The sequence below is a fragment of the Nicotiana attenuata genome, unplaced genomic scaffold, assembly GCF_001879085.1.
Source record: "Nicotiana attenuata strain UT unplaced genomic scaffold, NIATTr2, whole genome shotgun sequence".
In the NCBI taxonomy this organism is placed as follows: domain Eukaryota; kingdom Viridiplantae; phylum Streptophyta; class Magnoliopsida; order Solanales; family Solanaceae; genus Nicotiana; species Nicotiana attenuata.
Genome location: NW_017674220.1, coordinates 58,398 through 70,225, shown reverse-complemented (window position 1 = coordinate 70,225; position 11,828 = coordinate 58,398). Strand labels below are relative to the sequence as shown.

The 11,828-nt window shown below is 37.2% G+C and overlaps 1 protein-coding gene and 1 pseudogene across 1 annotated transcript; one reads left to right on the top strand and one right to left on the bottom strand.

The window, feature by feature from the left end:
- Positions 1-591: 591 nt before the first annotated feature.
- Positions 592-3,595, bottom strand: LOC109218226 (histone-lysine N-methyltransferase ATXR6). The gene is made up of 6 exons (XM_019382578.1): positions 3,213-3,595; positions 2,673-2,759; positions 2,323-2,549; positions 1,678-1,778; positions 1,358-1,570; positions 592-997 (listed from the first exon to the last, which is right to left on the bottom strand). The coding sequence occupies exons 1-6, from the start codon at positions 3,478-3,480 to the stop codon at positions 838-840; spliced, it is 1,056 nt and encodes a 351-aa protein (XP_019238123.1). The 5' UTR covers positions 3,481-3,595; the 3' UTR covers positions 592-837.
- A 1,727-nt stretch (positions 3,596-5,322) lies between these two features.
- LOC109218223 lies at positions 5,323-11,266 on the top strand (annotated as a pseudogene).
- Positions 11,267-11,828: the final 562 nt, after the last annotated feature.

The window sequence follows — 11,828 nt, the reverse complement described above, 5'->3', positions numbered from 1 at the left end:
AATAGTGCAAGCCATATGCATAGAATCTACAAGTTGATGAAGGCGAAAGGACGCAAAAAAAATTGGTCTGGTAGCGTGAGAAAAAACTCAACATCTACCAAAGCAATGTTACAAGAATTAAAGGAACTCTTAAGAGAATGAGTTCTTTTACAGTAGAGATTAAATCTCTATAGAGTTATTTTGATGTCAGAAGTCACAAGGATGAAAATACAATAAAGAACCACGCCATGAAAGTACGTGGCATTTAACCAGAAGCCATTATCTATGCATATGCTTGTCTGCAATGACTGTTCAGTTATTCAAATGTGATGATACTACGTGTGGAGATAAAACGTTCCCAGTTCCTACCAGCTTATGTGGTAACGCAATTGTTCAACAATAGAACTTGTGACTTGTCACATTTGCTTGAGTTTGTCGTCAAACTTGGAGAACATTTTTGGGGATTCATGAGTTACAAAGCATCATGCAAAACAATCAGCATTTTCTGAGAACACAAGTTTTCTCCAGGATTATGACAGAACAGTAAATTTAACTTAAAGGATTTACATAATCAATCAAATCCATATAGCTAATATTTGTATAGACGAAATCTTCTCAACTTAATGAGGCCAAAAAACTATATTGAAGGTAGAAATGTCAGAATGGACAATTAGACCAAAAAACTATGGATCTTTTGCATTTGCTGTACCCAAAACAAAATCATTCCCCTCCACCCTGCCGCTGTGTTTACAGAGCATTGAGTTATGTCGATAAATTAAAAAATATTAGAAACAAAAACTGGACAAATCAGTTACTACAAAAATCTGTAGAGTAAACAAATCTTTGGATCCTACGAGGTCAGACGAAGTGCTCTGTTGGATATTCATTCTCATAACCATTATAATCATAATATAGCCTCTCTCCCTTTCTAATGTCTCTGCTTGCAATCAACAAAACTCGGCATTCACCATTAACATCAAATCTCACACATTTTACATTCTGCTTCTTCTTCCCATCGCTGCATTAGAACAAAATATCTATCATTAAGACTCTTAGGAACACAAGGCAAAATTGACATTTAACACTAGCATACTTAGATTTAGCATGTGCCTTCAGTTTTACATTAAACTGCTTGCAACATTAAAAATTTCTGAAATATTAGTTCTTCATATATTAAAAAACCAGTAAATCGTATAATTTTGTAATAAAGAGCTCAGTTTCATTTCACAAGAAAGAACACATGATGCAACCCCCAAGACTAAGCGATGATGCGAAAGATTCATAAGATCAAGTATGTCATACACAAACAACTATGATACGAATGGGATATCGTAGTAAGCTCAATAGCACACAAGTGTTTGAGTGATAGTGAACATACGGTGTATGATTGTTTATCCCATTGATGAATCGAGCAATATTACTGCGCTTATCAGGACAAATGACGAGGTTTTTTGAGGGGTCACTAGTAGTTAAAAGAGTCATCATGCTATCACCATCATCAGTTTCCCGATTCTTCAAGTAATCAACATCTCCAACATATTCAGTAATTATTGTCAAGTCTCTTATGGATCTATCTGCTTCAACAGTAAATCTGAAAAATGAAAACAATAGATAAATAAATCATCTCATATTAAATATGATACAAAAATGAGCATTTGTGAAAAAAGAGGAAAGCAAAATAGTAGTTGGAACACATACCCCTCTTTGGGATCAAAAACAACCATAAGAGGTGGCCATTCACCCTGTTTCATCATGTTCTTGCACAAATGTAAAGTTTCTGTATCTTCTTTCGATAATACCTGGAGTTGAAAAACAGAAGTTTTAACATTTGCAGATAGCCAAGTTAAAAGATCATGCAAAGGCTACCAAAAAATTTTCCAAGGAAATTCAAGATCTTCAATTTTTTTCTTTTGTGGTTTTTTTTCCCGCAACAGGCATGCTAAGTTGCTATATGTATGAAATTTTTTAGCATCACACAAAAGGTACATGTCCATGTACCACTGCAATTTGTTCCATCAACAAAACTTGGTTATGTGACGAACACAATTGTGGATTTCTCCTCAATCAATTAAACATGACTCAGTCCCAAATTAGCTCACGTTAGCTAATTGAATCATATGTTATTCAGAGATTGTCAAAATGTGACTACATTTATCCTTGACCAAATGATACAAAAATCTAATCTTTAACCATTACTAGGTGCTAAAGGCATTCTTTTCATTTTCATGGGATTGAGAGGTTTTCTCTTTCTAAGAATTGTATTCAGCATTAGCATGCCAGTTTGATTAAATCTGACACATTTGATCAGTCAAAATGCTACTAAGATTTTATGTTCTGTTGTACCTGCATTCCTTCTCGCTCAAGTGATGCACGATTAGCTGATCTTCGGGCCATGCCTGGCATATAAGTAAGTTCATTACTGAAATCTGCTCCAGATGCTGACAAAGCAGTAGCAAGAGATGCCATTTGTTCCAATCTCCGGGTAGGATCCTCAGTAGGAATAAAGGGCAATAACCTTCTTCTCTTCTTTGACATTGCCAAACTACTACGTTTTCGCTTTTTCTGGCAATCTAGCAAATTCAAAAAGCAAATAACAAACCAAAAGTAAAATCATCTCAGATCTCAATTAATAAGAGCAAACAAATAAGAAAAATTCATAGCCTAATAAAGGGTGCAAGAGACTTAGGAAGTACCTTTGCCTGGACTAAGATTGAATAATGACTTTGATGGTCTCTCAATCCGGAAGAAATCAACTATCTTTGTTTGTATGAGAGGAAATTCTGCATATTAGAGAAAGAGTACCTTTATCAATCACTAATAAATTATGTATAAGCAATCATTGGATCCCCCTTATTTCCTTAAAAGATGAAATAGCGAAGACAATCATTTTGTTACATGTACCAGATTTAAATCTTTATAATCATGTAGAGATGAGGGCATTATAATATGATATATGATCACGGTTGTCTAACTTTAATTTTTTGTTCATGGCCACGATTGCTGAAATCAATCTCACTCAACAGAATAATCTTAAACACCAAGAAATGAAATTTCTGAAATGGGCTCGAGTTGGAGCCAAGCAATATTAGGCTATAACATCATTATCACCATACAAGGAAAGATTAGCAACCAACATCAAAAACTTCAATTTAGCAAAGTAGAAAACAATAAAATAACAATTCTAAACAAGAAGTTTGAAAATGTACGGAACCAGAGAAAATCCGTGAACATACTGGTTAGCTTTTCGTTGTTAATAACGCAAGAGGAGCAGAACCAGGAGCCTTTGGGCACAGATGCAAGAATGGGTCTTAGGCAATACAAGTGAAATCCGCGGTCGCATTTGTCACAAAGCAGGAGCTCAGCTGCGTTATTTCCGGATCCACATTTCTCACACAAGGTATCGCCGTAATCGTCTTCTACATTTTCACTTTGTTTGGACTTTGAGTGTGGTTTAGGAGCTTGGGTTCTTCTCCGCGACACCACTGTTGTTGAAGAAACCATTGTCCAATAATGAAAATCAGAGAATGTAGTTACGATCTATGTTGTCTGTGAAAGGGTGAGAATAGGAAAGGGCAAAAAGATTGGGATTTTTAATAGGGTTTTTAATTTCCTTTGGCGGTTGAAGAAACCGAGAATGGATTTATTTTCGCGCGCTATTTACTAATACTATTCGCGGGAAAAGGGAGATTAGCGCCAAAAATGTTACGGGTCATAGGGCACTTAACTGGTTAGTATGGAGTTAGGGCTTTTATGGCCCACGTAACGGTTCATTGCTAAAGGTAAAGCCCAACCCAATATTGTGCTTTGACCCGATTTGGCCTACTTTATTGATATTGCCTTTGCTTCTACCCGATTTCTGAAAATATTATGATTCAAGTTCACTTCATATACCGCATCATCAAGTTCTTTAACAAGTAAAGAATGTTAATAAGCTTAGTATACAATCTTATCCTACGAAAGAATAAACTCAAACGAATTTAACGACTCAGAGGATCTCTAATTTAGAAGTGATATATAAACCAAAATCAAAACATCTATCAAATAACACAATGATATAGTCAACTCGTGGAACTCTAATGAATTAGGACCAATACTCATTTAAGATGAACAATAATGAAAAGATAAAAACCAGTTGAAAACGTACATCAATTTTGTGTTTTCATCTGAATTAATTTAAAAAATACTATTATTTTTTAAAAACATAGTTTAGTGTTTGGTTGCAATACTTTTTAAGTGACATATCTTCCACCAAAACTATTTATTTAACAAAAATATTTTTTTAGAAATACTTTTTTACTCTTTAACCAAAGATAGTAGGTCAATTATTTTGAAGGTGTTCATAGGAATATCCCAATATAGTAAACTAAGGGTGTTAAACTGGCTGGGTCAGCCCGGTTCCGGACCGGCCGAGACGGTAGAACCCGGAACCGGCCCGGACCGGTAAGGGGGGGCTATGCTGGGCTGGGTAGGGGGTTGGGGTGGGTTTGGACGGTTTAAATTTTTTGAAACGGGTTACCCGGCCCCGTAAAACCCGTTAGATGAACAGTGCCATTAAACCGATTAACCGACCGGCTCGGACCGGCTCGAAATGTGAATATAACATGAATATACCGTGAATATACCATAAATATACCATGAATATACTATAAATATATATCATGAATATACCATGAATATACCAATTATTGTATACTAATTAACATAATTTAAAATTGTTGGAATTTAACATATAGTGATATATTTAGGGTATAAAACTATAAATGCTCAAATCATAGAATATGATGGTAACGTATTATTTTTAAAATTATGCTATATATGTGTTTATTTTAAAGTTTTTAAAACAATTTGTGTTATTTTAAATTTTAGACATATTTTATGCTTAATGATTTAGTTTGTTAGATTAATTTGAAGTATTATTAATTTATTAATGCATGAAAATTTAGTTTACTATTTATTTGTTAATTACTTTTTAAATGCAAACTTTAATTTTGTAATTTTGAAATAAATATATGCACTTGCAATTTATAAGTGTAATTTTTTCCTATCTTCCTTGTATTATTTATGTTAGTACTTTGTATTAATACTATAACTTACTATATTTATACAAAATCCAAAAAAAAAAATTTAAAAATTATACTAACCCCGCCTGGCCCGCCCTCTCAACCCGTAACCCTTATGGTTCAATTTTTACACCTGAACCCGTTTAAACCCGTTAAGACCCAAACCGTAACCGGCCCTAATCGTAATCCGTATGGGTCCAAAAAATATAGGCCCGGCCCGGCCCACCCGTTAAACACCTTTATAGTAAACGCATCGCCTAAGAGACCGTAAAGAGACGGGCTTCCCCGAACCATGGAGTCGGAACTGAATACAATAACCATACACCTGGTCTCAGCCACTGACTCGCCGAGTCAACCATCTGACTCGGACATTAACTCACTCTTCCGTCATCGGACTCGGACGCGAATGGAAGCCCATTCGAACCCAACAGTCCGCTTTCCCCACTGTCTCTCTTCTTCAAATCGCTTGCCAGCTCGCCGGCGCCGACGATTCGTCGATCGAATCACCAGTCTTCTTAATCGACCTAGCATCAATCCATTTACCATCAATTTACCATCTCATCAGGGATGCGTTTGTCTCGCCGTATATACTAAAATTGGGATTTAGGTTCAAGCAGGATTTGTGTATTTGTCTTCTACTTTCTGCTCTCAAGGCTGTGAACCCGGTTTCGACAGGGTTAGTTTTGTTTCTTAAAACTGGCTGTGTATTTACAGTAAATGTTCGAAGCTTTTATATGTTTATATGGCTTTTCCCTCATATATGCTCTAGGTTGCTTAAAATCTGCAGCTCGCTAAAATTTTATCTTACTTTTTGTTATAACTAGCCTAGATTGTAAAAGAATTGTTGTTTTATCAATATGTTATTGCTGCAGTTAATATTTGTTATTTTGCTAAAGTACTTGGACATTTTTCTCTTCAAGCTATCTTGGTTCAAGTAACACATTCTACAAGCTGTACACCTGTATGAGGTTACCTTATATAGAACTGATTTAGTTGTTTTATTTGGGTAATACTTGTCGTATACTAGCTAAAGTTGGTGACTAGGTGAACCCTTTTTAGAATATTACAAGCATATACAATAACCTGCAACCCAGGCAACCAGGGAGAAGATTGTCGAAGCAAATAAAGACTTGGCGACAATTTGTCAGGAAGTTTTGGGAATTTCTCTATCAAAGGTGTGCAATCTTGATGCTGACGTTTTGTTAGCCAGGAAGATAAATATGGTTTTGATTATAGAAAGATTTGTTTCAATTTAGTGCATCTTGATTGCAGGAACTGCAATGCAGCGATTGGTCACAGCGACCTCTGACAGAAGAGCAAATGCAATATGCAGCAGCTGATGCTCATTGCTTAATTCATATCTTTGATGTCTTCAGGTTAAGGTTGTGAAAGAGGTTGGTGAAGTACCTTTCTTGTCTTGTTCTAGTGCAATGCCCAGTGTGTTACAACTTCCATGAAGCAGCTCTGACACACCAGTAACCAACTTCCCTGATTGCAAAGATTGTTCTTTCTAAAGCAGAAAGTCAGGTGTCTTGGGTATGTTCACTAGGGGATTTCTATTGGAGTATAATGCTCTCCTTTTGAACAACAAAGCCCGGGGGGGGGGGGGGGGGGGTAGTATGACCATTTAAAGAAGTGCGGTGATTGGAGAGAGATTAATCCAATTTTTGGACCTATTTTTGTACCTCACTTGTCCAATTAGATTTTCAGTTCTCAATTTTCGATATGTGATATCCAAGAATAAATGGTAAATAAAACGGACAGTTATGTCCTGTCAGCCATCAGGAGCTACAGACCATCACACGGGCAAGAAACTCATCTTTCACTGCATTATCTCTATCTGGTCTGTTCTCTTTACATTTGGTTAAATGGTCCATTTCAGGGAATTCTGTCCAAAGTATAAACTGGCCTCCAGATGAACTGGATTCTTGGGCTGAAGCAGATACTTGACACACTTCAAACCTCTAACAAAATGTGTAGCATCAAATTTGGTGAAGCTTCAAATGATGGTGCAAGCTATTGCACCTGATTTTTGTAAAACAGTCCCCATTCTCAGAGGAAGTGGTTACCGCACTGTCACCTGAATCAAGCTAATCAGATGGATAACGTGCTTTCACGAATTGTCCGAAAGTATGTGTGATAAAATTTTGTTAACTGAATCTGACAGAAAGCCAAGATCTCGAGAAAGAAAGCAAGGAAATCATCTGGTAGAGATAGCAAACAAACAAGGCCAACAGAAGGTGATGAAGAATGGCAAGGTCCTCCACCCTGGGATGTGACCTCCGGTGGGGATGGGTCCCTAAGTTTCTATGTGATGTATGGTGAGATACCACATTTTAGCTACAGATATTGCTTTTCTATAAACTGATACGCCTAGACTTCTTTACTGCCCTCTCTTGCTTGTGAGGTGGAGAGTTCTGTTTTTCTCTCTATTTGGGAGGCCAAACTATGGCACTTTTGCTTCTTTTTTCTGGCTGTCATTGAGAACGTTGTAGTAATCTTTCAGGTTGAAGGATTGGCGAAACATTTAAGATGTGTTGGCATTGATGCTGCTGTTCCTTATTCAAAGAAGCCTCAATCAAGGTGCTGAATGGCTTTCGATTAACTTGACCTAGTTGATTCTAAGTGGAACTCAGTAGCCATATTTTTTTTCCCTATATGACATCCCTTGTGATATCTTTCTGTCTTTTGTTTTTTTTCAGGGACTTAAATAGAACAAGCATGTAAAGAGAAGAGAATACTCTTCACAGCGGATGCAAACTTCTGAGGCATGATTATCTCTAAAAAATCAGATATACCGGGTGAAGAGTTTCTTAAAGAACGATCAGTTGTTGAGGTAAATTGAATGCCTTTAAATTCTAGCGAATGAAGTTTGATAATCCAATTTTTTTTTAACTGAATGATGAATGAAATGAGAAAGGAGAGGGGGGGGGGGGGAGCATGGAGAGGAAAAGTGAACACTATTGAAAATCTTGTCGACCGTCCACTCATGGAAATATTACCTTGTATATACAGATAATAGAAACCTTTCAATGGAATATCTCTGAGACCAGTGATGTCAAGGTGCACAAAATGCAATGGTAAGTTCATCCAAAGACCTCTGACAACCGAAGAAGCTGTTGAAGCAGCTAAGGGATTTCAGGTGATTCCAAACTGCTTGTTTAACAAGAATTGGAATTTTGGCAATGCATGGATTGCAAGCAACTTTATTGGGAGGTAGGCCTTCAGTTGGTACTTTATTCCATCAATTTTGTTGGGTTCTGTGTACTGCACCAGATACTATTTCCCTGCACTTCCCCCTAATGTAGAGAAATAGAGATATATACAATTGGAATGGAACTTTGTAGTGGATTTTCCCCTGCCATCACGCATGTTTACACAATGAAAACTGTTTTTATGTGTGACATTTTCTGAGCCTATACAAAGTTCTGGGTCTGTTAGTTTTGCTGATAGTGAAAAACAGTTTCTGCACCTACAAATTTTTCTTTTTCGGATGAGGAGCACATGCAAGTGGAAAAAATTAATTCTCATAATCTATCAAGAATATTGTCATAGTTTAAAATTGGCAGTGGCGAATTCCGTTCTATGTGATCTTTGGACTGGTTGGAGCATTTGTCTCCAATGGGATGTATGAGTGGTTAAGGCATAGAGTAGAGCTGCAACTCATAGATCTCAGGTTTGGATCCAAGCTACGATAATAAGCTTAAGTCCATTTACTCCAGCCTTACGGGCAGGTTTTTAGGCACCTGCATTTGTGAGTTGTAGCAGGCTGCTCGATGGATTATCTAAGTGTGCACAGCTGGCCTGGAACCATCCTCGTCAGAATTTTTAATAATAAAAAGAAATTACTAGCATTTATTTGCAGTAAAAGCCCTTTCCAATTATACCTCCTCCTTTGCAGGTAGACCTGCTCTTTTAGGTCATATTGTATCTATTACAGAGGTTAGTTTGTTGAGGTAACAACACTGGTTTACAGAATTGATAACCATAATCTTAAATTATTTTTGTGTACCATTTCAATGTTGTGAAGAAGATAACACAATGTGGGATCTGATATTGGAGTGTGGTTATCGCCCAATATCAACCTCAAGTTTATTCCCATATTACTGTGATGTAAAAATAGTATATACCAGAATAGCAGATTGCAGAACTGGGTCTGAGAAAACATCACTCTGCTGCTATGCCCATCCAATTTTCTTTTCCCTGTGTCCTCATCTTAGTTATGGGGCGCTCATTTGGAGTTCCTCTTCTTCCTTTGGCTTTCTAAATGATGTTGCCGATCGTGGAAGAATCATAGCGGCAACCAGTTATTTAAAAGCTTTTATAAAACAGGTGATGTTCTCATAGAAAATAAAAAGACGTGAACTTCTTTCAGAAACAATGAAAGATGCTCTCGGTCTGGGTTCTCAACGTCATTAAAGCCAATCCTAGCAGACAAAACACCAGTGTAGCGTTGATGCATGTCAACAAACTCCTCACTAGGCTAAAGCCAACTAACAGTGGCTCCTCGTCACCCCAACCCCCAGAAAATTCAAAAGTTGGAAAAAAGATACGGGAAAAAATGTTCTCAGCCTGCTAAAACATAGCCCCCTCTCTACAATTATCAAAGCCAGTCCCTCACGTCTCCACCAGAGGTTTATGGCTACCTCTCTCCAGCTTCGACACTTTAATATTCGTCCCTCAGGCCTTGCAACTACTGCATTTTTCATTCCCCCTACTGGGCCGATCCAGGCTTATTAGATCTGGGTTCCCGTAACCCGTAGCTTTGGCTATATACCTGTTGATGTGTTAAAATACCGCTAAATATCCATAAATATTTGATGTGATACTCAGTTACTTATTGTATATTTACTTAAGGTCGTTATAGGAACCCATAAACTTTAAATCTTGGATCCGTCTTTGCCCCTACACGTAGTCTCTTGCTATTGTGGCATAGTTGAATTTCTGAATAGTACCTTTCGAGGCATGCAGGGTTTGATCTGTTCCAATAATTACTGCTACCTCAGGGTGACAGTATGGTCTGGATTTTTGTGAATAACTGGTCACGCAATGTTAAGGGCTAATTGCGTTTCAGTTAGAGTGCATGAGAAATTTGCCATGGTAAACGGAATAATAGATCAGAAAGGAATAAATGCTGTGGTTTTCCTGTCTCAAGGCAACGTAGCACTTGATGTGTGGGTAGCGCAGCGGGTTCGAATCCTGCTGTGGACAAAAGCCTCAGTACTCAGTAATTTAAGTTTTGAAGGAAAAGTAGAGGGGAGGACCGATTACTCCCTAGAGCTTTGAAACCTGTGCGCCAACTAGAAGCCGGACCAGAAAGCCCACGGGTTTATCTGATGTCCCTCCCCCCCCCCCCCCCCCCCCCCCAAAAAAATGTTGCCATTTTTTTGCTGATAAATAATTTCAATAGTGAGAAGAAAGGGAAGTCTTTTGTCACCATCAGCTGCTTTTCAATAGTATGGATGTTCTTTCTGTTTATATTAAATTACAAGGGAAAAAAATATTTCTGTTTTTGAGAAACTAAGTGGGCTTTTGGCATAAGAATTGTTAAATTTCAAAAAAAGGATGAAAAAAATTTTCAAGTAAAAATGGTATTTGAAATTTTGAGTTGTGTTTGGACATGAATATAATTTTGGGTTGTTTTTGAAGTTTTGTGAGTGATTTGAGTGAAAATTTTGAAAAATAGGTTTTTGGAGTTTTTCAAATTTTCAAAAATTTCCAAAATGAATCTTCAAGTGAAAATTGGAAATTTTATGAACAAACGCTGATATCGGAAAAAAGTGAAATTTTTTTGAAAAAAAGGAAAACATTTCTTCTGTCCAAACGGGCGAGAATGTTCAGTTCACTCCCCTAGAGAATTGCATGTTCACATTATATCAATGCATCGAAGAGTCAATGTAGATGGATGTATCAAAGATTGTGTAAATAAGAGTATTATTAGCTTGTGTGTTTGGGTGGTTGTCTTCTCTGCCCTTCACCAACTACCCCTCCCACCCCCCCCCCCCCCCCCCCAACAAAAAAAAAAAAACACATCGTTTCCTTTCTTTTATACATTAACAGGGCCTGGTGTTTATTGTTTTTCTTTTTTTTTCTTTCTTGTTCATCTCTTCTTTAACTCTTTGCTGTGGTTGTCTATTTGATGATTGCTGTTGCAGGGGACTCATACCACAATTGCAGTGCAAAAATTTGTCGATGTGGTGCAAGCTGAACGAATGAAATGGCCATGATACCTGTGAACTGATTGAGACACCCCCATTCGCCAGATTGCCTATGCCAATATTGTTGTAACCTTTAGTTTATTCATCTCCACTCCCCCATATATGCCTCACTAGATGCTATCCTGTTCAGGAAATGCCAGCGCTTTATTTTTATCTGCTGTTTAGTACCTGAACCATATTTGGCTACTTTGAAAGAACTGCAATTGGTCTAAGTTTGCTTGAATTATTTGCCATATTGCTTCTTGTAATGTTTATAGTGCTTTTCAATTACGTCCTTTTCTATGCATGAAGGCGTCAAGAAATGACTTTGGCATTCACTTTTGGGCCGGTTAGTATAGTATAAATTATTTAGGTTTGTCTTTCTTCTTATATGGAGTTAGAGGCGAACCAAAAAGTAATGGAAATGGCTTTAAAATCTCTTGTCCCACCATAAAAAAGCGATATTTGACCTGGGGAAAAAAACGTTAATTTTGCTTTACTCCTTTGTTGTGGATTTACACTTTTGTGCTTTCTCTATTACAAAGAGAAATTTTTTGTGGTTAAATGACCGTAATGTAGCGGACTTAAATCA